Source organism: Tarenaya hassleriana, unplaced genomic scaffold (assembly GCF_000463585.1).
Source record: "Tarenaya hassleriana unplaced genomic scaffold, ASM46358v1 Cleome2, whole genome shotgun sequence".
In the NCBI taxonomy this organism is placed as follows: Eukaryota; Viridiplantae; Streptophyta; class Magnoliopsida; order Brassicales; family Cleomaceae; genus Tarenaya; species Tarenaya hassleriana.
In genome coordinates, this window is record NW_010965372.1 from 6,573,466 (window position 1) to 6,600,708 (window position 27,243).

The 27,243-nt window shown below is 39.9% G+C and overlaps 9 protein-coding genes across 15 annotated transcripts in view; 2 read left to right on the top strand and 7 right to left on the bottom strand.

Annotated features, from left to right (window-relative positions):
• The window catches only part of LOC104812705, a 1,935-nt gene extending 1,049 nt beyond the window's left edge, over positions 1–886 (bottom strand). The window contains exon 1 of the mRNA XM_010540000.2: positions 56–886. Coding sequence (XP_010538302.1) covers positions 56–663 — 608 coding nt within the window. The 5' untranslated portion in view covers positions 664–886. The remainder of the gene's footprint in view (positions 1–55) is intronic.
• Positions 887–972: 86 nt separating this feature from the next.
• On the bottom strand, positions 973–2,795 carry LOC104812704 (14 kDa zinc-binding protein). 2 transcript variants are annotated; one of them, XM_010539998.2, is made up of 6 exons: positions 2,685–2,795; positions 2,489–2,593; positions 2,281–2,367; positions 1,911–2,058; positions 1,344–1,461; positions 973–1,220 (listed from the first exon to the last, which is right to left on the bottom strand). In XM_010539998.2, the coding sequence occupies exons 1-6, from the start codon at positions 2,714–2,716 to the stop codon at positions 1,195–1,197; spliced, it is 516 nt and encodes a 171-aa protein (XP_010538300.1). In that variant the 5' UTR covers positions 2,717–2,795; the 3' UTR covers positions 973–1,194. The 2 variants fall into 2 exon arrangements, with proteins under 2 accessions (XP_010538300.1, XP_010538299.1); XM_010539997.1 differs by having other exon boundaries at positions 980–1,267.
• Positions 2,796–3,137: 342 nt separating this feature from the next.
• Positions 3,138–4,962, bottom strand: LOC104812706 (glycine cleavage system H protein 2, mitochondrial). Its single transcript, XM_010540001.2, has 3 exons — positions 4,813–4,962; positions 3,759–4,021; positions 3,138–3,484 (listed from the first exon to the last, which is right to left on the bottom strand). Exons 1-3 carry the CDS (start codon positions 4,889–4,891, stop codon positions 3,356–3,358), a joined length of 471 nt encoding a protein of 156 aa, XP_010538303.1. The 5' UTR covers positions 4,892–4,962; the 3' UTR covers positions 3,138–3,355.
• A 4,705-nt stretch (positions 4,963–9,667) lies between these two features.
• On the bottom strand, positions 9,668–12,728 carry LOC104812707. Of its 3 annotated transcripts, none has more exons than XM_010540004.1 (6): positions 12,536–12,728; positions 11,523–12,032; positions 11,293–11,436; positions 10,970–11,210; positions 10,318–10,818; positions 9,668–10,221 (listed from the first exon to the last, which is right to left on the bottom strand). In XM_010540004.1, the coding sequence occupies exons 2-6, from the start codon at positions 12,021–12,023 to the stop codon at positions 9,881–9,883; spliced, it is 1,728 nt and encodes a 575-aa protein (XP_010538306.1). In that variant the 5' UTR covers positions 12,024–12,032; positions 12,536–12,728; the 3' UTR covers positions 9,668–9,880. The 3 variants fall into 3 exon arrangements, with proteins under 3 accessions (XP_010538306.1, XP_010538305.1, XP_010538304.1); XM_010540003.1 differs by having other exon boundaries at positions 11,523–12,043; XM_010540002.1 differs by having other exon boundaries at positions 11,523–12,099.
• Positions 12,729–13,493: 765 nt separating this feature from the next.
• On the bottom strand, positions 13,494–16,296 carry LOC104812712 (exocyst complex component EXO84C). Its single transcript, XM_019202417.1, has 6 exons — positions 15,478–16,296; positions 14,889–15,386; positions 14,566–14,754; positions 14,320–14,456; positions 13,921–14,213; positions 13,494–13,821 (listed from the first exon to the last, which is right to left on the bottom strand). Exons 1-5 carry the CDS (start codon positions 16,234–16,236, stop codon positions 13,952–13,954), a joined length of 1,845 nt encoding a protein of 614 aa, XP_019057962.1. The 5' UTR covers positions 16,237–16,296; the 3' UTR covers positions 13,494–13,821; positions 13,921–13,951.
• A 403-nt stretch (positions 16,297–16,699) lies between these two features.
• On the bottom strand, positions 16,700–17,696 carry LOC109116605 (exocyst complex component EXO84C-like). The gene is made up of 3 exons (XM_019202358.1): positions 17,488–17,696; positions 16,974–17,068; positions 16,700–16,889 (listed from the first exon to the last, which is right to left on the bottom strand). The coding sequence occupies exons 1-3, from the start codon at positions 17,581–17,583 to the stop codon at positions 16,700–16,702; spliced, it is 381 nt and encodes a 126-aa protein (XP_019057903.1). The 5' UTR covers positions 17,584–17,696.
• A 199-nt stretch (positions 17,697–17,895) lies between these two features.
• LOC104812711 (phosphoribosylglycinamide formyltransferase, chloroplastic) lies at positions 17,896–20,213 on the top strand. Its single transcript, XM_010540011.1, has 5 exons — positions 17,896–18,362; positions 19,007–19,118; positions 19,234–19,410; positions 19,711–19,837; positions 19,913–20,213. The coding sequence occupies exons 1-5, from the start codon at positions 17,990–17,992 to the stop codon at positions 20,024–20,026; spliced, it is 903 nt and encodes a 300-aa protein (XP_010538313.1). The 5' UTR covers positions 17,896–17,989; the 3' UTR covers positions 20,027–20,213.
• On the bottom strand, positions 20,202–25,374 carry LOC104812709 (bifunctional aspartokinase/homoserine dehydrogenase 1, chloroplastic). Of its 4 annotated transcripts, none has more exons than XM_010540007.2 (18): positions 25,262–25,374; positions 24,930–25,143; positions 24,467–24,844; positions 24,285–24,373; positions 23,904–24,207; positions 23,722–23,774; positions 23,419–23,627; positions 23,253–23,340; positions 23,043–23,156; positions 22,751–22,849; positions 22,476–22,670; positions 22,245–22,327; positions 21,948–22,173; positions 21,559–21,704; positions 21,327–21,462; positions 21,125–21,208; positions 20,944–21,036; positions 20,202–20,581 (listed from the first exon to the last, which is right to left on the bottom strand). In XM_010540007.2, the coding sequence occupies exons 2-18, from the start codon at positions 25,126–25,128 to the stop codon at positions 20,336–20,338; spliced, it is 2,742 nt and encodes a 913-aa protein (XP_010538309.1). In that variant the 5' UTR covers positions 25,129–25,143; positions 25,262–25,374; the 3' UTR covers positions 20,202–20,335. The 4 variants fall into 4 exon arrangements, with proteins under 4 accessions (XP_010538309.1, XP_010538312.1, XP_010538310.1 ...); XM_010540010.2 differs by having other exon boundaries at positions 20,336–20,581; positions 24,467–24,841; positions 24,930–25,131; XM_010540008.2 differs by having other exon boundaries at positions 20,336–20,581; positions 24,930–25,131.
• Positions 25,375–26,341: 967 nt separating this feature from the next.
• The window catches only part of LOC104812708, a 2,431-nt gene continuing 1,529 nt past the window's right edge, over positions 26,342–27,243 (top strand). Inside the window, exons 1-2 of the mRNA XM_010540006.1 lie at positions 26,342–26,489; positions 26,732–27,201. Of these exons, the coding sequence (XP_010538308.1) occupies positions 26,794–27,201 (408 nt within the window). The 5' untranslated portion in view covers positions 26,342–26,489; positions 26,732–26,793. The remainder of the gene's footprint in view (positions 26,490–26,731; positions 27,202–27,243) is intronic.

Genomic DNA, 27,243 nt, shown 5'->3' on the forward strand with positions numbered 1-27,243 from the left:
CAGCCCTATCTGTTTTCTTCTCTTGAGAAGCTCGTACCCCTTCTACATGGCGGCTTAGCCGTAAATGGGCTCGAGCACGGATACAACACTGCCCAGATGCCAGAGAGCAGTGATGTAGACATGGACGCCGAAATAGAGCAAGGAGATCACCAGCCCTGCGAAAATAGCCAGTCCCAGCATGTTCATATCAATGGCGATGAGAAGCATTACCAGGAAGAGGAAGAAGACGGCGTTATAGGCGAACATCAAGAGAGCTATCCAGAGAAAGGTGATGAAGAGGCGCTTGAAGACCTTGGGAATGGCGTAGATGGTGGAGGAGAAGGAGACGGGGCTGGCCGTGTAGAGGGAAGCGACGGTGAAGACGGCGGCGGCGGTCGAGAGGAGAGAGAAGGCGAAGAGGAAGATCAGGTAGCAGAACTGGATGACCAGGAGGACGGTCCAGTCGTGCCGAGCCCGAGCCGAGTTGTACGAGTCGACCGAGTCGAGCTTCACGATGATCGGGTGGGTGAAGAGCGAGTGAGCTAGGATGGCCAAGGAGAGGGGGAAAATTAGGGTTAGGGTTATGAGATAGAACGATCTGGGTGATCGTTTCGTGATCGAGATCGATTCCACGAGCACCTGAGGGATCGTCAAGAACTGGAGCTCCTCTGGCTCGAGATCCATGGCGGACGGCTAAGGAATTTCTGTTCTTTCTCCCGACAAAATCCTCTCTGGGATCTCTTCGATTTGAACGGGAAATCGAATTCACCGACAAATCCGATGAGAGAGAAAGGTAAACGCCGATGGGTCAATCCCGAAATGTTAGAAAGCTGGCAACTTTGTGCCGTTTTGTGGTCCTGTTTGGACGCAGAGAAAACGCTAGAAGACAGCATTTTCCTGGATCCTTCTGACTAGACTTTTTCAAACACGTTTAAAACTTCCCCAAATATGAAGAGTAACAGTCTTATACACAACCTCCTGTGTGTATATATATAATATATGAGAAACAACCTTTGCAACATTTTATATATGAAAGTAATCGTGTTTATCTCTCAAGAACTCACAACTCGATACACATGGTTGCGGACACAGTCACAGACATGAGCTAAACTGAGAAACAGAACTGAAACAATCATTAGAACGATTTGATCTGCTAAAGGCGTAAACTTACTTGTAGAGTTCAACTCCCTTGGGGCCGAATGAATTGGAGATGTTTCACCTTAACCGGGTGGCCATTTCATCTGGCGACCGCCGAGGACATGCAGATGAAGATGGAAAACAGATTGACCTGTAAGCCGAAAAAGATGAACGAGAAGGAAACGGGAAACTCGGAGAAAATGTCTTGAGGGATGGAGTGTACTTACAGGCTTCAGTACCATTGTTGATGACAACACGAAAGCCATCGAGGATACCTTCTTTCTCGGCTACAATCTTGGCTGCGTGAAGAAGCTGGCCTAGAATCTCTGCGTGTCTTGGTTCAGCCTGTTCAGAAAACATCATCATCATTGTGTTCAAGGCAACCGAGACATTCGCCAAACTCGATACGCTTATTAACATGTAATGTTAAGACAATATATCGTACGTAGATGAACAAGATGATAATATCAGCATTTGAGATTTGGTTATTTAGTTCTTGATGGCTGCGCAATGAGGTGGCAACCAATATTGCTGCCAATTTTGCAAGTCATGTTCTAAACAGAAGTAAAAATGTATGCTGTAACATCCATCAGTCTTCAGATTCTATGGAAACAGTTTATGCAACGACATGAAAAAACTGCTAACTATTGGTTCAAAGTTTTCGATAACGAGACAACTAAACATGATGCCCTGGTTCCGTGCAATAACGACATGGATCTTCCACTCTGTCAAACATGAACTATAAAGTGGAGCAGAATACAAAAATGAGGGCGTTAACTTTGAAACTAACGCACCTTCCCAAGTGTTGTCAATCCGTCTCGGACCTTCGGGATGACCAAAACATGAACAGGAGCTTGTGGGTTAATGTCTCTGAATGCCAAAACGTTTTCATCTTCGTAGACAATGGAAGAAGGAATCTCCTTTGCTATGATCTTGTCAAATCTGAAAATGGGAAGAGAATCATGAACCAAATCATTTACATTTGATAAAAGCAATGCCAAAATCCTTCACGAACACAGGCACTTAGCTTTGAGATCACAGCACAAATTCCATTTTTGATGACAAAAATGCAAGACAGTTTCTTCAACAATATAGGCTGAAATGCTACAATCTATTACTAATGCCTAGATTGAGAGAGATATTCTGCGTCAGGAGAAACAGTACATGGTCGGAGCTCCGGTATCTGCAAAAGCCGCGGCTTCCTTCGCCGCCGCCTCTTCGTTGTGTGTGACACGAGCAGAACACATGGATCTTCCAAAACAATCAAAACCAAATCAGCTAAATGAAGCAAATCCACGCCATCGTCTTCTTCTCCATCCGATGACCAAACAGTTGTAATTCTCGATATAAACAGAAAATCGAAAACACTCACCTCCCGGAACGAATACGAGGAATAAACCCAACGAATTTTCCGGCGGAGAAGATTCTCGACGATGCTCGCACAAGCGGAGCAGCTCTACCCACCGTCGCGATATTCCTGATCCCCGAAAACGAATAAAATACTCCGTCATCACCATCACCGGCTACTTAAGAGCAATGATTGTATGATATCGAGAGAGAGAGAGTACCGAAGCAGCATGGAGGAAGTAGTGGCAGCCATTGGAGGAGCTTACCCCGATGAGTGATTGTTCAATCGCCTTTTGACATTTTTGAGAACGAAACGCATAACGACGTCGTCTTAGCTAAACGAGTTGTGTGTTCGGTTTATATCATATGTAAACCGAATCAAACCGATCCTTAGTAAAACCAAATCGAACCGGAATTGACCGGTTACCAATTCTCGACCCCAAAAACAAAGTGCAGAGAGAGAGGTAAGCTTTGTTTCTCCAGCGTCTTTGTCGTGATCGCGGAGCTGCCATCGGAGAAGTTGAACGAGTTCAGTACCGTTTCCTGGTTAGTTTCGCGTTTGGTCTTTGTAGAGACGAACGAGTCGGCGAGGGTATGACTCGGACGAGTCCACGAACGAGTGGGCATTCATTACATTTTGTTACACCATGCAACGCATAAACCCAGAAGCCAACTGCAAAACCACGAAGCATCTCCAAACCAAACTGAAGGCCAAAGCTTTTTTATTCTCTCTACCAATAAACAGAACTCTAAAACTGAAATCACTCAAACAGAGACATCAAGAAGGCCAAAGCTTCACTGTTCTTGATCATCAACGACAGGACCGAACTTTTTGTTTTGCTTTTTGTCTGGTTCCGAGTTCTTTCGGAGATTCCAGAATGATCTGGAAAGTTCAGTGCTTGGCATCTTCTTCTTCACAGAAGCTGGAGTACTTCTCCGAGCCCATCAGGTTGTTCAACTCGCCCGAGTCACTCAGCTCCACCTTTATGATCCATCCATCCTCATACGGGCTCGAGTTCACCTGTGCATCCAACAAGGACAAGATAAACAGATGAAAAATCGCCGATGACTGCCACCCACAAACCAAGAAACTTGAATGATATAAACGATTCACATCGATTGAAACCGGCATGATGATGAAGAAGAAGAACTAATTCATGTAACTAAGCAAAACAAAATCCAAAAAGGGATTCGATCACGTGAAATTTTAAAGCTCATGCTGCATTTTCGAGGGCGTAAACCTGAGTGAACCCGATGATATGATACTACAGACACGATTATTTCGAGGAACTCACCAAAGCAGGAGTGTCGCTTAGCTTGTCATTGACTTCGACAACCTTACCCGAGATTGGAGAGTTGATATCGCTCGTAGCTTTGACGCTTTCCACCGCTCCAAAGCTCTCGCCTTGCGATAATGAACGTCCCACATCGGGCAACTCCACATAGACAACATCACCCAAATGGTCTTGCGCATGATCTGTTATCCCTACTGTTGCTTTGTTTCCATCGACCTTCACCCACTCGTGGGAGTCAGCATATTTCAGATCCTTCAGAATCACTGAAGGAACGGGCGGAATACGAAAAATGGTCAGTAATGTAAATATCATAACTTTAAAAACCAGAATCAAGTTAAAGGGTCGTCCATTCTTGAAGCTATTGTTCGTAGACAGAACATTAGTCCCACAACACAATGAGACAACGTCATATGAAGAAAACGAACGCGAGAAGATCTGTAGACAAAAGCCTGAAAACGAATTCGGAATCTTTCCCATCCATGTGATGAATGATGAAACCATATGCAAGCACTAATAACTCTTCTCGTAACAGCGAAAGGCGGAGGAGGATCTTTTTCTTCTGGAAATGAAAACGAGAAACAGAGGAAAACACGCTAAACCCTGAAACTTTTAGCAATGAAACAAACGATCCAGCATCAGACAGGACGAAAGTTCCAACATTTACACGGCGGTTTAATCTCAGAGTTCGCAGTTTCTACTCATGATATGGTCATTCGATCCTTATTTCATCAGCAAGTAAACGTTTTTTTCACTAACAACACCTCGTGAGAGATCAAGAAAAACTCCGAGATTCGATCCAGAATCAGAAAACCATATGCGACGGGAAAAGCCATAATAAACGTGCTTGCACGAACGATATTCAGAGTAATAAGAATCATCAAAATCCCCTTTTGTGTTTATAATCAGATCAGATAGATAAAAACAACACAGACCCATTATCCAGAAACAAAAACCGCATATCTAAGCGCCGTAGAATCCCTCGGGAAGTTTCGCCAGACGCACTAAACGAAAAGGATAAACAAAACATAAAGAGGACGTGAAGATCGAAATTTACCGGAAGAAAACCCTCGTTGGAAGACGGAGACCCTGAGGTGAGAAGCAACCCTAGAAGCCCACAACAATCTGGAAGCCATTTTTGTGGATCTCGCGAGAGAGAGAGAGGGGGACGATATGCACAACAGTGTATTCGTGAGTGGGTGCACTCACCGAATGAATAATCATTTATATACTTCCACTTGGTGGGTTGGTTGCCTCGCCTCGTTGCTTACACACAAATAAAGAGAAAATAATAAAAAAAATATATATTTGATAAGGGTAAAAATGTAAAGGTGGAACCTTTTTTTTTTTTCTCGTTTTGCAATAAGAAAGGCGGAAACTTTATTGTGAAAATTGGTAATTTTAATGTAATGTTGGTAAAAAAATAATCATATTTTGGTACGGTTAGATGGATGGACAAGGACATGGTAGTCCTGTACTTTAGTATCTTCCTCGTACATGTCTCTCTCTCGTATGTACAATGTATCAGTTCTGTTCCGTGACTTACCAAATTTTAGGGCTTGATCAGGCAAAGAGTAAGCGGGGAGAAAAGCCCAAATGGCATAATCGAAGCCCATTATTATGATTTTAAAAATATGCCCTGGATTTTGGCATACGACCAAGGTCCAGTTTATATAGGTTAGAAATATCAGTCTTAACCCTTTTTTAGAGGTTTATTTTCTATCCCCTTTTATCAATCTTATTAGGGGCATTACCTTTACTTTGCTATTTATACTTCAAAACCTACCCTTGTAACCATGTGACCAATGTGACCGAAATATAGTGTGGTCACATATTGATCTCATTGTTTATAACGTTAAATTTATGATGTTTTAATCAAATGATTAGTAAGATATATAAGGTATATATAAACATAATGAATTAGTATAATCACCATAAATTTAATGTTATAATCGATAAAATCAAAATATGACCACACTATATTTCGGTCACATTGGTCATATGGTCACAAGGGTAGGCCTTGAAGTAGAAACAGCAAATTAAGGGCATTTTTGATATAATGTCTATATTAATATTATCCCTAAGAACCGAAACAACGAGTGGTCTAATTCACTAGTATTAGAGACATATTTTCTCGTAAAATTACTATCAATAAATTAGAATTTATAAAAAATATATATTAATTTTAGAGGAAATAAAAAAACCCTAAACATTTCAAATTTAATAAGTTAATATCTAAACTAAATTTTTTGTCAAAAAAAAATTATCAACTACTACTATAAAAAAAAATTAGGTGTTTCTTTTTACGAAAAAATAGTTTAGGTATTAATTTCTCACATTTGAAAAGTTTAGGGTTTTTATTCCATTTTCCGTTAATTTTATTGTGTGCCCAACAAAATCAAGCTCTCTCTCTCTCTCTCTCTCTCTATATATATATATATATATATATATATATATATATATATATATATATATATATATATATAATCTTAATCACAAAACTAAATGAAAAGAATGGGAACTCAAAACACATGCTCTCCAATTAATCAAGATAAAGTGTAATTAATCAGCTTTCTTTTTTTCAATTATTGGAGACATTTAAACATAACCACGTTTCCATGGACCCTCCTATTATTAAATTGTTTTTGTCTAACATAACCACAAAAAACAATGACAATAATCCACCATGATAAACAACAACAGTACCCTTTTGGTGCAATATATACCAACTTTCACTAAAATAAACTTTTGTAACAATTACACTTACTTTGTTTACACTTGTAAAATAGTATATATATGCATGTTGAAACCTATAACAGTCTTTTTTTAAAAAAAAAATTGTTATATTACAACAATTTTCATATTCATTTAGGGGGGAGGTGTATATACCACCGACGTATATGCATGTGAATAGGCAATTTTCTCGAATTTCAATATATTTTTCGAGATTTTTTATAAATAAATTGACGGTCATATTTGAAACGCAAATGACTCAAATAGACCATAATTAAACATTTAAAAAATCACAAAATCTATTGACTTGATCAATAGTTATAAGATTATATTTACTATATCAGTAATATTTTGTGACAATTTAAATTATATACGATTTTGTTTCAAAACAGTTATTATTATTTTTAAATAAAATCCTTCACTTAATACTAGTGTTATGAATCACTAAAAACTATTTTAAGATGATTCAATAGCGTCGAAAAATGAAACAAGAACACATGAAATGAAACAGTACTTCAATGAAAACCCTCATTTTTTTTAGCAAATAGCAATGATGAAAAAAAAATCGGATACAAGTCGCGCGACAATTGCTATTTGTCCCTATGTTTTGTTATATAATATGTATTTGGCACAACATTTGCACGTGAAAATAATTAATATATATATATATGTATATTAAATCATATAATTTGATTTAACCATTACATGTTAATTATATATTTTCATTTAAATTCTCAGGGATAAGCATATCGATTTTGTGTGTGTGTGAAGTGGTTGTCAACCATGAAGACACCGGAGATAGACTTAGCGACCACATGTTACTAAAGACAAGTGTATCATCCAACCAACCAACCAACCTGTCTCTGTGTCCATTAAATACATATATATACATACACGCACATATATACATGCATGCATATACATACGGTCATGCATGCATACGTGCCTACATAAGAGTATATTTTACGTTAATGGATTTGTGGAGGATTATTTTAGCATGTGGATTATTTAGTTAGTATGAATATGAAAAAAACTACGCATATCGAAGGCCATTTTACCACTCCCGAATTCGGAAGTAACTTGGGGACGAATATATATATATATATATAAAATACATAAACAACTCTCTTCAAGATAAATGTATGAAAATACATGCATACGCATATAAATATATACCTATATATGACATAGTCATATAATCCTGACGGACCTTTGACAAAAAAAAATATAGGCGCCATTAATAAAGCAAATTCGGTGCCTAATTTGTTTAATATATAGAACCAAAACATGTGCATACACACACACATGTGCATATGTATATATATATATATATGAATTAAATAGTGGTTTATTATAGTGATGACAAGCGTGATTCTATACATGACAGACGGACGACGCATGCAACGTCGTATTCAGTCGTATCATTTTCATTTGTCTTAATTAGCCATGTAATTGCTAAAGTCTATCTTCTCCTTCTTCTTTTTTTTTTCTTCATCCGAGTGATAGTTTCTATATAAATAAAATAGATATCTATACTTAGTTGCGGCCAAAATCTGGCGCATATATACAATATTAATTCTGTGTAAGACCAAAATATCATATATATATATATATATATATAGAGAGAGAGAGAGAGAGAGAGAGGGAGATGGAGAGGGTCATCGTCAATAGCTGTAAGGAAGGACCATACACAAAACAGAGAGAGACACGGCACTGGTCCTATACATAAAAACTCACACACACACACATGCACACAAACATATATATGGATGGCAAAACGTATCTGTGGCCTCTCTCTCTCTCTCTCTATATATATATATATATATCTTTTTCTTTGTATCTATCTCCGTCTTCGTGGTTTTCCTCAAGAGCCAAAACATGAAGAAATTTTATCTCTCCTCTCTCTCTCTCTCTATCAGAGTTCTTCTTTAGTTTGTGTTTATATATCTGATATATATGAAGATCTATGTTGGTTTGAGAGGCTGAAGCTGCCAGCATGATCTGGTTCCATATTCGTGTATATATACATATATGGTGTGTGTTGTGTATATTTTCCTTTTAGTTTCATCATTCCATCATATTCTTTTTTATATATTTAAAAATAGACAAACATAAATCGTTGTGTAAAGCCCCAAGTCATGCTACCATCTCCAACCGATATTTATGACATTAACTCAACAGTTGAAACCTGGGTTTAGACCTCATGCCTTAGATTGTTTTTTTTTTTTTGGGTGTATGGGGCACGGAAATATCTATCTATATATATATATATATATATATATATATATATTCTCAGACCGTATATGTACGTGCTTATATACATGCATTGACATAAAATAGCATATGATATGGAAAAATGCTCATGCTTTTTGGTACGTATATCAGAATACATAGGGGAATGTGCATTTGCGTTTCTTTGCATAAACGCATACATAGATAGCTACGTACGTTAAACACATATATTCATGTAAATTTTCTTGTATTTTGCAAAAAAAAAAACGTTTTATATTTTATACGGCTATAGATCAGATGTTTACATGTCTACAAATATATACATATATATATATATATGTATGTATGTAACGTCCCTCGATTATTTTCATTGAAACATTTAGACTTTTATAGGCCGACCAAATAATCTTATTGTGAATACCTTATCTTCGAGATAAAATCGACATTTTATTTTTCATATTATTATCTTAAATCCAATTAATTTGGCATGTCAAAAGACCGTTTAGACAATGTTACGCAGTATATGTAATCACATGAGTGGCCAATGTAACCAAAAAATAAGAATGAAGAATAATATGATATACAGAGCGAAAGAGATATTATTATTATTATTATTATTATTATTATTATTATTATTATTATTATTATTATTATTATTATTATATAATTGTATTTGTCATTGTCACATCGTTAACTACTTCTGTTAAGGAACATTGTCAAAAGGTGGAAACCTTTCGGCCTTGTTTAAGTCGTAACCACCACATGGGAATTTAAATTTACTTTACAATACCCCATTTTTCTTTTAATATTTACTTTAATGCTACTGAACCATTTTTTTTTCTTAATTATATCATATGTCACAGATGAATTCGATGACCGGCTGAAATTGGACCGTAATTGTAGACATCTGATAACCATTTGGTATTTTATTTCTCATATTTCAGAAGTAGCTTGTCCAAATATTATTATTCACCCTTAAAGAACAATAATATTTATGCACAATTACAACGTGACATTTGAGGATCTCATGGTTACACCAGATATTATCTAAAAATACCCATCAAACCGAAATAAACCGAAACCGGCTAAGTTATCCAATTTTGGTTCACCTCTTCCCCGTTGCAGTGAAACACTCATTGCTCCTTTTGGTTCGCCTTTGGTTACAACTTTGGTTTCTTCCATTTGGGTTCTCCCAAATGCAAAGAAACGTTCAGTTCTTCATCTGAACCATTCTTTAACGAGGAAAGATTCTCCGGTTCAAGTTTCTCGTTCGTTTTCGCAGCAACTGTAGATGCATTTGCCGAGTCAGGCATCATAAACTGATGTTCCTCCACATCATGAGTCGGTTTGATCACGTCTTCTATGCGGAACTCGGTGGGGATGAATGGCTCGAAGACCTCATCTGCTCTGTCTTGCGATGGAACCGAGTCGGGTGGGGATGACTCGCTAACCGTTGAACCAAGGGCTGTAGCCGAAGTGTTTCTTTGCCCTCGGGCTGCAGCTGAAAGTACATCAGGCAAAACCCAAAGGCAAGAACTTAGAAAACATTAGAGAATGCGCAGAAAACCCGAGAACAGAAGTCTGGAACAGACAAAACCTTCAAGCCCATCATTGGATGTGATGAGATCGAGCTCCAAGAGATCTAGAAGTCGACCAAGATCAACTCCACTTGTCCAATTCTCGGGTTCTTGCCCAGCTTTTAGCTTCAGTCTTCCCCGGTTGGCTGTCCCACCCCAAATGATCCCGACTGGTCGTGGTTTCCCCCTCTCTTGCCCAGTTAAGAGTATAAGACTTCCACTGTCACCTTCAAGGTCGAAGGTTTGCTGGTTCTCACCAATGACCAGAAAATCCGTGAGAAAACAGATCCCTTTCTCGTCGTTGTATTCCAAAGCGTAAGCCATTATGGTTCCCGTGGTCAATCCCGAGCTTCTCCCGACTTTAACGACTTGCTGTCCTATAAGACTATCGATCGGGGATTGTAAGTCTATGATGTGCACATCTCCTATCTCGCCTGTACCCTTTACTATTGTGGTTACATTGTTCATGTTGAAATCTTCTGCAAAAGGAATGAATGCACCGTCTGCTCTCACAAAAGTTTCTGCATCAGAAAATACACATCAAGGGCATGAAAACCACATTTTGAGACTAATTACCGATCTAGGGTAAGCCAATAAGCCTTGTGCATGACCCGTTAATAGGCATATATATACGGAATGGAGATCTAAAGAGGGGTTGCTAATGGGGGATACCTGGGTTGATTCCAGCGAAAATACCATACCAAAGATCATCCGTAATAAACGAAGTTGCTCTCTCAACAGCGCCAAGATAGACACCGGGGCCAAGGCTTGGAGGTAAAGGATGGAACATTTTCTGGCTTGGATAATCCAAATCAACTGCTACATGCCGGTTAGTGAGGAAACCAACCCGATGGTTACCCGTTCTGCTTTTCACAATAGCCCCCAAGGTTCCATATGTTTCTTGACTAGCAACCTAAAAACACGAGGAAAAACCGAGAATGATTGCTGTAAAGAGATGGGTTAGTACAATTCCCAGAAGGGAGAGGAATCTTTACTTGGGAACCAGAGCCAATGCAAGGGTCACTTCCTCTCAACCCATCCACAAGTTCATTATACACTTGTTCTTTGGGTGTTGCTGCCGGGGCACCGTAATACTCAAACTCCACTACGTCTACATCGCACCATACCCCTCCGGGACCCTGTTCAGAGAGAAAGGAAACCACCATTTTCGTTTACGTTGAAGGAATGCTTACACAAGTTTCTTCAATTTGGAACGGTATATCACCTCAAGGGCAGTGGGAAGACACTGCAATGGATTAAGCCACTGCCTATGGACTTTCCTAGCCACAAAGACAAGGATAGCTGGAATACTCGTCAGAACACCACGTCGTATCCGGAACCCAACTGCTGTACCGAGACTGAAGCGGCGCAAGATTTTACTATGAAACGCCCTGATGGTCATGAGTTCAAGCAAGGTGGTGGCTTGCTGTCCTGATGGCAACCGCCCGACAGTTTCAGGCAAAACCCCTTTCTGAAGATTTCCAAAGTAGTTCGCCCTGTCTGCTGCAGAATCGTTCAGTCTGCTGAGAGTAGGCCATGAGAAGTAAGGGGCATTGCTTTCTGCGTGTTGGGTGTTCGGTGTGAAGGGCTGAAGGGGAGATGGGCTTGATGAAGATGGAAGGCTCGGGTGGTTGCATCGATGATTCCTCTCCAAATCTAGAGCTGAGTCTTCGGATGGCGATGAAGCTGATGGAAGGAATCTCTGATCGCATCTGCTTGACGCCATGGATGGATCCTGCAATCTCCCTATAGTATGCTGCTTAATCTATTTCTATGGATAGAGTAACCGGACTTCTTCAGTTCTGTCAAAACAAAAACAAGGCCACAACACAACAACTATGCTCGAACTTGAACTGATAAAGGCATCTCAAACGCTGAAAGAGAATGGATTGATCAGCAAACCAAACAACATTCGAGAATCAGCTCAAAGACTGAACCCAAATGGTCGTTTATGGATCATAACTTCACCCACAGTAAATTTTGAGTCGTCAAATGATTCGTCAATTCAAAAGGAGAACCTATACTGAAGCAATCTGCAGAATTATCTTATAGCTTTGAGTTTTCAGACAACATACACGAGACAAGCAGAGGAAGCAAGTTAACATTTGAAACCGAATCAACCCTAGGAATCAACAAACTAAACCGAACCCAGATTCCATATCACGCCAAAAACCCTAAATAATCCGAAATCATGAACAACGGGAAATCCAGCGAAGAATCTCGACGATAAGCACTCACCAAAACGGAGAACTCGTCCGATGAACCGTGCCAAAAGCGAAAGCTTTACCGGAGATTGAAGAAATGAAGAGAGGGAAAGCTACATTTAGGGGGAGAGAAAGAATATCGCAGAGAAGACTGGAAGAAGACAAGGGAGAGAGAGAGAGAGAGCGATTGCAATGCTCGCTCCATTATAATCTCTTACTGTTGCTTGCTGGTGGCTGTATACGGTTAACCAAAAAAGATTAATTTATATTATTATTTATTGTTATTTAAATCTCGGCGTATCCGTATCTTTTTCTTTATTTTTTTTTACTTCCATTATTTTTATAGGATTTTTTTATTTGTTATTTTCCTATATATATATATTCTAAAAATAAAATCGATTTAATAAAATAGAGCCAGGTGAGGATAGGCATATAAATAATAAAGGTATTTGTGCATGAATTATTTGATGCATGCAGGGGTATGCACCCATATCTCCCATTATCTTTGTCTCTATTAATCACACCACTCATATCTCTATTTCATATATATATATATATATATATATATATATATTATTATTTCTTCAATAATATTGATTCATTATAACCATTTTCGTGTATATATTTATATCTAAATATTTCCTAAATCACTTGACCAAAAGACACGTGGTTGCATATTATGATTGCTTAGAGTAATAGAGATTCCATTCATTTAGAATGATGCGTTCGTTTCTTAGTTATGAATTATGGTTATGATTTGTTGTGTTTAAGGATTAGCTGATTGCACGTCCGAAGCCGATGGTGGTTGTGATTTTATGAGATGATGGATAAACACGTGTGAACATAATATATACATTTTCATATTCTCTCTTTTAAATATAATAATGGGTCCAAATACATATATATGTATATATAATAATAATATCATAATAAAAAGGTGTTGGATTACATAATTTCCGTCAACATCATTTCTTCTTTCATTTCAATCATCAAATCATTATACATTGACCTTTTGTCCCACCCACAAGAAAAGCTATACACACACACACACAGATATATATATATATATATATAATCTTGCCCTCTCTGTATATGTAATGTCTATATGCATCATGTGTGTATATATATAGCAATAGTACTATTTAGTTGGAATCGTGCAGTAGGCCTTCATGAATGTCATGGCGGACATTGGGCCGAGCTCATATTTTCAAACGGACCTTTATGGGCTGAAAAATGGTTTCAGACTGATGTTCGTGCCTCGATGCATTATTCTAAATGGGCCTTTATGGGCCGAGCCCATATATTTTTCGGCCTTTCAACCTATTGCATCAATCATCTCATTAAAATATTTGACCTAATAATAATAATAATAATAATAATAATAATAATAATAAAAATAAAGGTTACGAGTCGACTTACAAGTTACAACAAAACGCGATGTGATAAGAGCTCAGGGCTCGGAATCGGTGAACACGGGACTGTCGAGCTCAGCCATGCTCGCCGAGGCAAACGACTCGAACGATTCCACCGTCGAGAGCGACGACGTTTCCACCGAACCTGACAAGTCATCTTCGTCGTCCTCGTCGTGGAGAATGATGTGATCTTCTCCGTCGTCTTCTTCCTCGTCGGGTTCCAAAGCCTCTGAGCCCATCAGAAGCCTGTTTATGGCTGATTTGGCTGCCTCTGTGAACCACTCGGCCTTCGGGAGTGAACTGTTTTCAAACGAACGAGACAGAGTAACGAAACGGGTTTCGGTTCGTTGTCTGGATCGAGACGACGAGACTGTTTCGTCTGAAGAAAGGTGTTTTATTTAATTACCTTTGTGGGTCGATGCCTCGGGCGGAGAATATGGTAATGGCTCGGGTGATGACTGCTGATGCATGGTTCTGGACTAGCTTAAACGGGTAACCAGCGAACCGGGCAATTTCAACAGTGAAGTTCATGTCAAGGATCAACTGCAAACACACGACAAGAGTGTTTTCAGGAAACCCGAGCTGGTGTTTTGCTTATTCCCCAACTGATAGAATCAGACAAGATGATGATGATAAACGAGTGTCTTGTTACCTGCTGTAATCCAAATGGTTGAAGCTGAGTTGACTCGTCCTCGAATGCAATCCAGAATTCCTGCTCATTCGATAGCCAAATTATAACAGTCTCCGTTAATCTGGCTAGTAAGATCTTTTGGAGCTTCTCTTTTCCTGGAAGAACATCCCCAGCAACGATCGCTAACTGTTGCAACTTGGAAAACAATGCCTGAAATCATATCACCCCGAAAAATGCCCATCAGATTTTACTATGCCCTCGTGTTATTGCCTGAATTTGTTCATCAGGGCCTATGTCGCAAGAGAAAAAGGTCAAGACTTTCAAAACGGGCAAGAAGAGATTACCTGAAATGGTAACGAGGGCAGATGCAACTCGTCTGGTAACTCGGTTAAATATATCTGTGCGTTTAATCGTGTTCGCCCTTCTCTAGAATAGATGAAGCTCAAGACAAATTGCAAGCAGAAGTAGTTTTTAAGTTTGTCGAATGAATGAAGCATCTGCCGCCTCCACTCTTTCAATTCCGGAGCAGAGCTTGTGTTTAGAATGGCACTCTCACCTTCTCCAGTATTTGCGGTCTGAAGATTCCAGACTTCCGCCAGTGATTTCGGTAAAAGTTCATCGAGTATTGTAAATGCAGACCCGAGAATAGCAAGCTGCTCTGAATCCGTTTCAGCTCTGGCAAAGATGGTGTCTTGCAGCTCGATCAGGCCATCTTCATCCGAATGGCCAGGCAGAGCTTTGACCAGCAAGTCCACGTATTTATCGTACAGCTGCAAAATCCTCATTAGCACACCTTCTCCAGAATGTAAAACAACCAGTGGGCTTAACTGCTCAAGCATGTCCTGAAAATGAATTTGAGTTTCAATGATTTAGAAGAAGTAGATAATCATCCATATCTAGAGAAAATGGTCACAATGTTAGAATCGGCTTTACTTGCACAATCTGCATGAATCTAATCCCGCAATCCGTCAGCTTAGTGTCTGAAGTGATTGCAAATTCGGACAATGCTGTCACAAAATAAGACGATAACTCCAAGTTCTCTTCAGCTTCTGTCAAATCAAAGATAACCCTTCTTGCCCGTCTAAAGTTTGCCTCCAAGACTTCTTCAACATAAGGCCGGAAGAGCACCAAAAACAACTTTGACAAATTCAAGCCTTCTGATTCCAACACTGTGCAGTAGTTAAGGCTGTCTTGAAGGCAGACACTGGCAGCACGCAAAGCAGAAACCGTCTCAGAAGGAGATGCATTTTCTTTGACCAACCGTACAAGGTATTCCACTTCTCGCTCTGCCCATTGAACAACTTTATTGGAGAACGCAGGGTTATCATCACCAAACATCGACGCGGATTCTTTTGCAGCTACCGAGATATTAGAAAAGACAAGCTTAGACAACGTGGCTGGAAATGTGTTCGTGCAGACTGAACATGAGGGGAGAAAACTCTCGATTCTCTTGTGAAGGCGTGAGGCGTAAAACTTTAGAAGTAAGTGATGTGCTGAAGGTCCCTTTCCAAGCCTAATCAAGCCATTTAACACGTGCTTCAGTTCTGTAACACTAACCGAGGGCTGCTTAGCTATTCTGATGAGTTGATCCTCGAGATCTGTCTTTCTCTTCATAAAAGCAGACTTGTAAGAGGGCATCTCTGCTACCACTGAACCTTTAAGATCCGGGTTGTTCCTCTCTTCAGCATCCATGGCCTCCAGTGCTTCATCAACTTTATGTTCGGCCAAAAGAACATCTATCTTCTCCAGGAACTCGGAAGTTCTAGCGGTTCAATTCCCTCTGCAGAGGGTTCGTCCAGCTTGGTCGGTTCTCCGATGTGAGAAACCGAACTAATGTGTTTGATTTGCAGAAAGGCAGCGGAAGGAGATGGACTGAGGAAAGAGATTTGGAACAGTTGAGGGAAGCGAGGGAGAAACCTATCGATGGTTTCGAAGTGATCCGCATCGTGGGAAAGAACCCGTTCTTGTGGCACGATCACTGGGAGGTTAAGGATTACGCTAAGGTGTTTGAATGTATGGAAGTGGTAGACGAAATCCGGAGAGAAGCCGAGAGAGTGGTGGGGAAGATCAGGCAGGCAGGGGAAGAGGCAATGACAAAACTCAAACTCGGACCCGGGTTTGTCCCGAGAAGATCCGATAATCCGTCGTCATTTCCTTACACAGCGGTCCACATGAGGATAGAGATAGATTGCTGAACTTCATCTGCACCGTCAGTAGATCGGTTCCAATCATCCATTTCACGGCACACTCCAGTCATCAGATCCTGAACAAGGAACCCCTGAGCAGAAATATGTTTCCGTAGCTCAACCAACTCATGCTCCATCTCCACAGCTTCTTCAGATATTCTACAGAAACAGAATATAATAATCCCTTTTTCGTTTAGCAGAATCAAGCGTAAAGACTTATTAACAGCAGTGTCATTGTATCACCTCAAGAAAGCCAGATACTTTGTTCGCATATCGCCACACAAATTTTCCACCGCATCCTTCAAATCCAAGAGCTCACAGCACAGCTTTCTAATTCCCTGCATTGTTAACATTCCCAATTCATACCCAAAAAAAAGGAAAACCAAAGACAAATAAGCGATGAAAAATCAATAAAACGCCATAACTGCAACTACAAGCAGTTTCCAGAGATCTATTCATGCATGAATCAGAAGAACAAGTAATCATAAAACACAGGAAAGACCCAGAAACCAATTTCTTCAGAGCCTGAAGTCTTAAACTTTTCAAATTGAGTACTTGGAACCAGATTTCTAAACTAAAATTTACGTTTAAATCGAGGGTGAGTGAGTCCCAATTTCAATCAGAAAACCCTAAAGAACCCAGTTGAGAAAACCATCTCATCCATCGAAAGGCGAATGGAATTGGTCACAGAAAGCTAAAATTTTCAAGTAGCTAATAACTAGCTATAAAGAAGAATGGGTACTGCGACAGAGAAAACCTTTTCGGTGAGCGACTGATGAACGGAATCGATCTTCGACTGAGGAATGATGCTTTCGATCGATGGGAAGTCGTCCTCTTCCTCGCTGCTTTCCATTTCTCTCTCTCTCTCTCCCTCCGTGCTCCTGCAGCTTCTCACAGAAGTGTCGCTTTTGTTGTTGAGGAAGACTAGACTAGAATAGAAAGAAACCAAGCGAGTGACGAAAGGGGACAGGGAGGAGAGATTCCAGAACGCAATGCTTGCTGTTATCCAGTTAAACAAACGTCACGGTTTTTATACTGGAATTTAACAAACGAGACGGCGTTACGATGTCAAAAGAATCTAAGACACGTGGCAGCTGGAATTTAATTTTTCCTCTTTAAATTACAAAAAATAAACAAGAAACAAACCAGTTTAAAAGCCAATCACGGGACAGCACCTTAATTCTTCCAACATATATTTCCGATACTCCGCCGTCGCCGCCGTTTTCTTCTCAGTCGGAACCCAAAACCCTTACTTCTGAATGGAATATCGGGTTCTGTTGTCGGGTCAATTCACCAACCCGACGATTTTGCCGCTCCAGACCCGCCAAACCTCTGTTGCTCCATTCGCGCCTCTCCGCCGTTTTTGCTCCTCCTTCCGGACTCTCGAATGGAAGGTAGACCGATTCTCGAGGCGGGTTGGGTCGCTTCGAACCTTAAACGCCGTCAAAGCGGCGGCCGGTGGCGATGCGGCGGTTGTTTCGGAGGGGAAGAAGGGTTCGGGAATCGGAACCAAAAGGAAGAAGCTTGCGGTGTTTGTGTCGGGCGGTGGCTCGAATTTTAAGTCCATTCATGAGGGATGTGTTGATGGGTCAGTTCATGGTGATGTTGCTGTGTTGGTCACTAACAAGAAAGGTATTGCTCTTCTTCTTGTTCATATAGTGTTTTTTTCCCCTTTTTCGGTGTTCGGTGATGCATTAGGAGTATGCATGATTCTGGATTTACAGGTTGAACTCTAAACATCCAATGCAAGTGTGCTATGTGCCAAGAATGAACTTTTGGCTCATCATACTAAACATCTGATTATAGGACAGAGAATGATTCTGTATGAATCTTGACATGGTCGTTGTCAAAAGTCTGCTTCAAGTTCAAAATCAGTTAGGAAGTGAGGTCTCGAGTTTAAAGTTAGAAAACAGTGATGGTTAATCTCTGAACTCTCAAACTTGTGAGGGATGATGCCTTTAGTTAGAATCAGAACTTGATCAAGAGGTCTCTCTGGAATGAGTCTGGTTGTATTGTAATTGAGGTTTGAGGTTTGCACCTTTTGAGTTAAGGTTTAGAATTTGGATGGAATGGGTTTGGGGTTTCAAGTCAAGGGATCAGAAAAGAGTTGTAACACATCATTGGTTGATTTGGAGAACATTGATGGGTTAGAGCTGTGTAGTTATGATTGAACTCATCAGAACTTTTAGCTAAACATCGATCACCTGTCGAACATCTTTATATGTTTTGTCTTGTTAGTTTTGGAACCGTATTGAACTCATTTGTTCATGAACCAGATTGTGGAGGTGCTGAATATGCAAGAAGTAACAATATCCCTGTTTTTGTGTTCCCCAAACTGCAACAAGAACCCAATGGACTCTCTCCTGCTGAGCTTGTGGATGTTCTGAGGTGGAGCTTCTCCTCTCCGAATTCATTTTTATCGAGTGAATTGTTTAATGCTTTCTGAAGCTCCATGCCATAGCTAATATGGTTGTTTTTTGTCTTATCACTTTATGAATGACAGGAAATATGACATTGACTTTGTCCTTTTAGCGGGATATTTGAAGCTTATTCCAGTGGAATTGATCCGAGCTTTTCCCAAACGTATACTAAATATCCACCCGGCGCTTCTTCCAGCCTTTGGAGGTAAAGGGTTCTATGGTATGAGAGTCCATAAAGCTGTTCTAGCCTCAGGAGCAAGGTAAAGGCTTGTCTTTTTTTTTTCCGTTCTGAATTGGTTAAAGCCCCAAGTCATGCTACCATCTCCAACCGATATTTATGACATTAACTCAACAGTTGAAACCTGGGTTTAGACCTCATGCCTTAGATTGTTTTTTTTTTTTTGGGTGTATGGGGCACGGAAATATCTATCTCAACTTATATAAGTAAATGTTACAGTCTGCGAAGGATATGATCAAGTTTCAGTTGGAGTTTTGTTCCTTTGTTCATGTCCAAGATAAATAAGGATCTTACATTTTGTTTCTCACTTTTGTCTGTCAAGGTATTCTGGTCCAACAATTCACTTTGTGGACGAGGAGTTTGATACAGGACGTATCCTCGCTCAGAGTGCAGTCCACGTCCTTGCTAATGATACTCCAGAGGATTTAGCTATTAGGGTTCTTCATGAGGTACTAAAGATTTGAGACTTTTCAGCATCGGAGATTATAAGATTTCGGCCAATTGATTTAGGTTTTCATATTCAGGAACACAAACTCTATGTAGAGGTGGTAGCAGCAATGTGTGAAGAACGGGTAAAATGGAGAGATGACGGTGTGCCTCTCATCCAAAGCAAAGAAAACCCTGATGAATACTATTAAGGCCAGACCAAAATAATAGATTCGGCTTAGAAATTTTTGTGATGCAGTTCACAGGAAAATAACTGGTGATATATATATCAACAGGAACCGTGGAGATATGGTAGATGCCAGGAGATTGATACTTTGTGTTGTATCACATCTTCCATTTTCATCTGATGCTCTAATGAACTACTCATTCTTTTCCAAAGATGTATTATTATTACCATGAAACTTGATTTGTTCAAGGAATAAGCGTCTCTGTTTCTCAAATCCAGACCAACTAGTTAAGGTACAAAAGACAAGGTTTAACCATTAGAGAAGCTCCTCCCTTTAAGAAGGTGCACCGAGGTAGGAAGCGAGCTGGAGAATATCACTGAATATTCCTCCGGCAGTGACTTGAGCACCAGCACCGGGGCCGCGGACAATCAGAGGCTGGTCCTTGTACCGAGTGGTCGTGAAAGCAATGATGTTGTCAGCTCCTGACAGCTGAGCAAAAGGGTGATCCTTCTTGTACCTTTTCAGCTCAACCTTGCCTGTTTTCTCCATGGCATTGACCACTCCTACATATCTCAGTACCTAACGGACACAATCAGAAACGTAAGCTCTTTGTTACTGATATATACATATACAGAGCACCATGAAACAACTATTTGATGCCTCAAACAGGGTTCTGCTGGATGAAACCTATGAAAAGTTCACTTTGTTTGAACTCATTGAGAAAAGGTAAGTATTTTGCCATCCAATGTCTGAAAACAACTTTCAAAAGATCTTCGAAACGAGCCCACAGATTGATAGGATACATTAGAGTTCCACATCTTTGACCAAAACGAGGTTATCTTAAACAGGAAGAAGACAGATGCTTCTCCTGTCAAAATGTATATGCAGTGAGAGCTTTTATGTACAGTGTAATTAGGTGTTAAAGCTGCTGAGTTACTTACATCCCCTGCAGCTTCAGCCTCTTGTCTTTGTTTGGACAAGTCTTCGTCAAAATCAGGAAGCTTCTGCATGAACTCTTCTGCTGATACACAGGCCTGCAACCCACCACCGAGTAGAAATATCAGATGTCAGAAGGATTACGTTTACGAGTGATGAATTTGATAAATCATCATAGTCTCTTACTTTCAGAGGTTCAGGGACGAGACTCTGGACAGGAAGGCCATCAAGATCCAGCTTCAGGCCTGATTCTCTTCCGAGAATTATCACCTGCAGAGATACCCAGATGGCAGATACCAGGATTGACAAGCTTGTTCATGGAACCATTCATCGAACTGGAAGAAAAACATCATTCATCGAACTTGCGTAATAATGAAAAAGGACCTACTTTTCTGGCAACATCTGTTCCAGATAAATCATCACGTGGATCGGGCTCAGTGAAACCAGCCTGCTTTGCTTCTGCTACAACCTCACTGAACCTTCTATTGCCGACAAAATTGTTAAACAGGTAACTTAAAGTCCCACTGCAGCAATGAATAAAGGCAAACAATTAGTGTAAAAAAACACTGCACAGGTCACGGAATTCATTGATTCTGCAGAAAAGCATTTGAATAAGTTACCTGAAAATACCCTCAATCCGCAATATTTTATCCCCCGTTTCTAGGAGACCTCGCAAAGTGCTGATGATTGGAAGACCAGCTCCAACAGTTGCTTCGTAGAAGTAATGAGTGTATGATTTCCTTTGAAGAGCTCTTATCTTTAAATACTGCATTGCATTTACACAAGATAGCGTGACCAATGGCATACATATTTGAAGAAAAGGAAATATCTTTCTCGAAAATCTCCAAGTCCAGAGCAAAGTTTTCGTCTTCCTTTCTCAGTTTTATGTCTACAGAATCATGAAACACAAGTACAGAAATGCACTTCCTCTCTAACATAGCTTCAACAAAACTCCAACGATTAGAAGTTCTCCTTATCGCAAACAGGATGCCAATATAATATGGTTTACCTGATCGAGTGGTCCTGAATTAGCCTTTTTGTTTGGTGTGATCAAGTGAATTCCTTTCCGCAACCAGTCATAGTAACAGCTGGCAATATCAGCATCCGCTGTACAATCGACCAGAACAGAATTTGGAATGAAATGGTTTCCCTTCACATGATGGGCCAATTTTTCCAGGTTAGCCGGCTCTCCCTCTTCTTTTAGAAGCTCTCTCCATCTCGACAAATCAATCCCCCTTGAAAAACAACGACAAAGCATGTAAGGAAACAGAACATAAGCAATCAGTGTTGTCAATTCATGACTTACTTCTCACTCAGCAGCATTTTGCTTGAGCCGGTGATTCCCAGGACTCGCAAGTCAATGTTAAATTCTTCTTTCAGAACTGCAGCCTGCGGAAAGAAATAAAAAAAAAAAAGGTCACTTTGCTATATAAGAACCGAACCCTTTACCTTTTTCACGACTTCAACATGAATCCACATGTAGTAACAGTAATATATCTCTAATTATGGTTACAAATATGCATCAGATATTATTTACCTGATCCCTGAGTTGGTCAAGTAATGTTCCCCCAATTAAGCCTGGTCCTATGATTCCCATTGCCAAAGTGGTTCTTGAGAGGTAAAACCTAGAATGCACTGCTCTTAATGCCCTAACACAATCTTCACGCTTAATAACTACTGTGATATTGAACTCGGAGCAACCTTGAGCTATAGCGCGGATATTTATATTGGCCTGCATATATAATTATACCAAGACAATTTCGGTAGAGCATCTGACCAGAAAGAGATTCTGAAAATATACACCAAATTTACCTTAGCCAGGGCATTAAAAAGAGTGGCAGAAACTCCGGGTGTGCTAGCCATTTTCTGGCCAACTGCTGCCAGTATGCTACAGTTGGGGATGATTTCAATCTGAGAGGAGAGAGGTGTGCCATTTGAAAAAATTAGTCAAATACATGAATATAACTCATGCTTGCTCGTGCTTGTTACTATGGAAGTTGAGGAAACCGATAGAAATCAAGCTGTGATAAACATTTCACATCATCTCAAAAAGAAAATGCCTGTTGATGACATCTTAAAAGCACATGGAAACAAAGAAGAGCACCTGGGACAAGCGTCCGGCATCTAAAGCTTGACGAAATCTAGAGTGAAGAGCTTTAGAAACGGCTTTCACTTCCTTCTCGGGTACAGCAAAGCACACAGAATGCTCACTACTAGCCTGCAATTATATCATGCTATTAAGAAGCAACATTCGATGATTTTTTTTAAAAAAAAGAAGGAATGTACCAGAAAATTGAATTGAATTTTGAAAGACCTGTGATATCATTATCACATTAGCCCCAACATCTTTCACAGTGGAGAAAATGGTACTGGCGGTACCCGGAACACCAGCCATTCCAGTTCTGCCAGAATGAAGAACAGTTAGCATAAGAACACGAATGAGCATCAGGAATCAACCAATATTAGTGACATCAGCTCACCCCTCAACATTGACAAGAGCCAAATTATCGATTGTTGCAAACCCTTTGACAGGAGCTTCCAGTTTATACCCGTCTTCATCTTCTGCTTGCCGACAGATCATTGTTCCTGGGACAGATGGATTGAATATATTCCTTATGACAATTGGGATATCGTATTTCATCACTGGGATGATGGTCCGAGGATGTAAAACATTTGCTCCAAAATATGACTGCACATGCACATGAGCACGAGGTTTAGGAAAAGAAAAAACATGTAGAAAAACCATAGGTACCAAAAAACAGTCACAAAGAAATCGGAACTACCATTTCCCAAGCCTCCTGATAAGAAAGCGTTTTCAGTATCACAGCCTCGCTAACTGTACAGAAAAATATTCTATGGCATGAGAATAGACAAGAAAATACAGTGGAGGAAACACCTTCCATGGTTTCAAAGACTGGTATTACCTAAAGAATATTCAAGATAAACGAAAATTCTTAGCACAAACCTTTCCTGGGATCAGCACTGTAAACACCATCAACATCAGTCCAGATCGTAACTTGGCCACACCTTAACAGAGCACCCATTATAGCTGCAGAGAAATCACTTCCATCCCTCTTGAGGGTTGTAGGAATGTTCTGAGGCGTACTGGCAATGAAGCCAGTTGCGATAATAATCTTGGATTGATGTCGAGAAAACCATTTTTCAAGCCTCCTATCCGACTCTAAGAAATCAGGATCAACTTGATTAGAGCTTGTAGGATTAACAACAAGCACTTCCCTTGTATCCATCCACTTGCATTCCAATCCACTCTACAAACAAACACACAAACAAATAAGAAGAGTCGTGACAAACAATTCTTTTAGCAGCTTGTAGAGATGTTTCGTACTTTTCTCACAACCGCAGCCAGCATCTGAGCTGACCACAACTCTCCGTGACCAACAACGAAATCCGAAAAGGACTCTGTTGCATGACCAGCTGCAGAAACAAAAGCGTCAGCACAAGGGGGCAGAGAAAAATGCAGAAAAAGATTCGAGATCCTATCGTTGAACAAGAGATATGGACCAAGACCTATGTAAATGGCACGAAGCATAGCCTTGAGATTGTTTATATCATCATGCAACCGAGCCAAGAAACTCTCGAGTTCCTCCCCATCGAGCAGGTCACAGGCTGTAGCTCGGTGCTTCTCAAGAACAGCATCCAGTGCAGACAAGTAAGAGTCATCACGAGACTGCGCTCTGTCAATGAGATCATACATCATGTCGGTAACTTTTGACATTGCTGACACAACCGCCAACTTCCTCTCAGAGTCATCCTTAATCACGACATCAGCAACATTCTTGATTCTCTGAGATGTTCCGACACAAGTACCACCGAACTTGTGAACAGCCCACGAATCTCCCTTCGGAAAGTAGGTATTTTCCACAGAATTATCCACTGATACATCTACTGACAGAACGATGAATTCGTATCACCAACTATGAACAATCATGAATCGTCCAAATAACGAAGTAACCAGTGACGGATTACAGACCTGTGACGGAACCTAGAACATGGGTCTTCGGCAATTCATTTCTTGCGGAATGAGCTCCGTAACTCCGCCACCGATAATTTCTGAAACAGACCCGATTCGATACAGGTCCTGCCCGATAAATGTACGGAACACGAACTTCAAAATCCCCGACAGCCGCGGCCGGAGAGGCGGTAACCTTAGCCAGAGAAGCAATCGGCATGTTCTGCAGAAGATTCTAGTCAAATCAGTATATTAGTGGCTTCATTCATGTCAGGTGGAGGAAGACGCATCATAAATAAGAACAAAATCAAAGCGAGCCCAATGAGTCAAATCCTACAGGCGAAGACACCCACCGGAGAGAAGAGAGGAGAAACCAGCGGTTGCCGGCGGCTGTGGATAAGACAAAGGTGGAGGCAGTGTCAAATTCGTAAATGTCGAAAATGTAAAGGAACCCGAGAGGGTTTTTTTTTGGAACCCCAAGTGAACTGAAAAGCCATAGCGCCGTCGAATTCATAAGAATTAACAGAATGCCACGTGTATGATCATTATTGGCTAATGAAATAACAACGGACGTGGATTAATTTCGAATTTTAATTAACAGTTTCCACCTTAATCACCCCTTACTAATATATCCAACAAACGCAGGCAGATATATATGTATATGTATATGTATATGTGTATGTGCTAAACAAAAATAAATAAGTCTAATACATAATTAACCTTTTAGTAAATAAAAAAACTATAGAGTGATTACCACAAACTATGAAAAACAAAATTGGATGCGACCTCATGAAGGAGTGTTGATTTTATCCCTCTTAATCTATATTTCCATTCGACTTCTCTCCAATATGGTTTTATTTTATTTTATGCATTATATTTTTTTATGGTATGTTATCGTTAGGAGTCTCAGTAATAAAAAATATAAGCTAAATCCTATTTAAGAAATATATAAAAAAAAATTAGAAATATTTAGTTCCCAATGGAATAATTAACATGGTAAATGTGATTACCAAAAAAAAATAACATGGTAAATGTGATGGGTGATATCTCGTTTGAAATTAGGTGTTCAAAGTTCAAACCCCTATTTTGCAATCGTTTTCTATATTACAATGATCTATAATTTATTATAATCTCACATTGACTTATGTCTGATATGTTTTTGGATAAATAATCCAAATTTGGATTTGAAATTTAGAATTTAGTAACTTTGATTCGGATTTAGTTTTTGGTTTTCTTATATAGAGAATATAAACAGATTAAAGAACACGTTGTAAGAAAAAAAAGGTTTTTTTAGAAAATTTTAAACTCAAAATATGATTAGAAAAAGTGATTATTTTAACAAAATCAGAAAATGTGATCATATGTCAAAAACTTGAAATATTTGCATGAACCCCTTTTTTTTTTGTTGGGCACACTTCGGTTTTTACATCAAATTTATTTTCATAAAGCTTTCTCCAAATCTGTCAAAGCGTGATCATCGATTTCATCGCCCACTTCCTGTTCTCAGTTCTTCGTTTCTGGGTTTTGTTTCTCGCGATGATCGGGGCCAATGCCGGAATTGGATTGACAAGTTTACAAAAGGTTCGAATTCTTTTCACCGCGATTTCGATTTCTCCGTCTGCTCTTCCTTTTCAAAATTTCGGATTATACGTTGCAGTTGCATTCTTCCTTTCAAGATTAAAGCTTGAATCTTTGGCATCTGGGTTTTCTTATTCCTCGAACTAGGGTTTCAATCTGACATGCATGGCGGTTTTTGGGAACAGATTAATCTGCCTGAAGCTCTGGATTTTATCATTAAACCTGTTCTTCTTCGGTTCGTGCAGGTCTACAGCATCATTTGACTCGTACGAGGAATGATGAATTCGAATCAGTAATATAATCTCAGATGGATTCTCCGTTGAACTGGAAGGAACTGCGGTTTCCCAGATGCGTTTCCATGTCTGTGTCTTGCAAATGCCTTGTTCTGGTGGGCATTGCCCTGTTCTACAGAGCTCTGTTGCTCACGTATTCTTCTGATAATGGCTCGAACCACTGGTGGAACAATGGCCATTTGATTCGAACCCATTACATGCCGTCGGATTCCGATGTCGGAATCCATGGAAACAAGTTTCTCGAGGTTCCACAGATCGTGTGGGGATTGAACAATCAGAAGATAGCATTTGCCAGAGCTTGTTTGACTGCGAGAATGCTCAACCGAACGCTCCTCATGCCTAGCTTGTCGGCTTCCTTGTTCTACAAGGAAATCGATAAACTGCAACCGATGTCCTTCGATAAGGTGTTTCAGTTCGAGCGGTTCAATTCCCTCTGCAGCGGGTTCGTCCAGCTTGGTCGGTTC

Coding starts and splice junctions, on each gene's coding strand:
- LOC104812704 (XM_010539997.1), bottom strand. CDS start 2,716: ATGGCTGCCACTACTTCCTCCATGCTGCTTCG. Junction 2,594..2,684: donor ACTTCCTCCATGCTGCTTCG/GTACTCTCTCTC, acceptor TTCGGGGATCAG/GAATATCGCGACGGTGGGTA. Junction 1,268..1,343: donor CAACAATGGTACTGAAGCCT/GTAAGTACACTC, acceptor TTCGGCTTACAG/GTCAATCTGTTTTCCATCTT.
- LOC104812706 (XM_010540001.2), bottom strand. CDS start 4,891: ATGGCTTCCAGATTGTTGTGGGCTTCTAGGGTTGCTTCTCACCTCAGG. Junction 4,022..4,812: donor CCAACGAGGGTTTTCTTCCG/GTAAATTTCGAT, acceptor CCGTTCCTTCAG/TGATTCTGAAGGATCTGAAA. Junction 3,485..3,758: donor TAAGCGACACTCCTGCTTTG/GTGAGTTCCTCG, acceptor TTGGATGCACAG/GTGAACTCGAGCCCGTATGA.
- LOC104812707 (XM_010540004.1), bottom strand. CDS start 12,023: ATGGCGTCAAGCAGATGCGATCAGAGATTCCTTCCATCAGCTTCATCG. Junction 10,819..10,969: donor TTTCGCTGGAATCAACCCAG/GTATCCCCCATT, acceptor TTTCTGATGCAG/AAACTTTTGTGAGAGCAGAC. Junction 10,222..10,317: donor ATCCAATGATGGGCTTGAAG/GTTTTGTCTGTT, acceptor ATGTACTTTCAG/CTGCAGCCCGAGGGCAAAGA.
- LOC104812712 (XM_019202417.1), bottom strand. CDS start 16,236: ATGGATGCTGAAGAGAGGAACAACCCGGATCTTAAAGGTTCAGTGGTA. Junction 14,457..14,565: donor AACCATTTGGATTACAGCAG/GTAACAAGACAC, acceptor GTGTGTTTGCAG/TTGATCCTTGACATGAACTT. Junction 14,214..14,319: donor CGAGGCATCGACCCACAAAG/GTAATTAAATAA, acceptor GTTTGAAAACAG/TTCACTCCCGAAGGCCGAGT.
- LOC109116605 (XM_019202358.1), bottom strand. CDS start 17,583: ATGGAAAGCAGCGAGGAAGAGGACGACTTCCCATCGATCGAAAGCATC. Junction 17,069..17,487: donor ATCAGTCGCTCACCGAAAAG/GTTTTCTCTGTC, acceptor TTAACAATGCAG/GGAATTAGAAAGCTGTGCTG. Junction 16,890..16,973: donor AAGTATCTGGCTTTCTTGAG/GTGATACAATGA, acceptor CTGTTTCTGTAG/AATATCTGAAGAAGCTGTGG.
- LOC104812711 (XM_010540011.1), top strand. CDS start 17,990: ATGGAATATCGGGTTCTGTTGTCGGGTCAATTCACCAACCCGACGATT. Junction 18,363..19,006: donor GTTGGTCACTAACAAGAAAG/GTATTGCTCTTC, acceptor TTCATGAACCAG/ATTGTGGAGGTGCTGAATAT. Junction 19,119..19,233: donor GAGCTTGTGGATGTTCTGAG/GTGGAGCTTCTC, acceptor TATGAATGACAG/GAAATATGACATTGACTTTG.
- LOC104812709 (XM_010540007.2), bottom strand. CDS start 25,128: ATGCCGATTGCTTCTCTGGCTAAGGTTACCGCCTCTCCGGCCGCGGCT. Junction 23,157..23,252: donor ATGTGATAATGATATCACAG/GTCTTTCAAAAT, acceptor ATATAATTGCAG/GCTAGTAGTGAGCATTCTGT. Junction 22,850..23,042: donor ATGCCGGACGCTTGTCCCAG/GTGCTCTTCTTT, acceptor CTCTCCTCTCAG/ATTGAAATCATCCCCAACTG.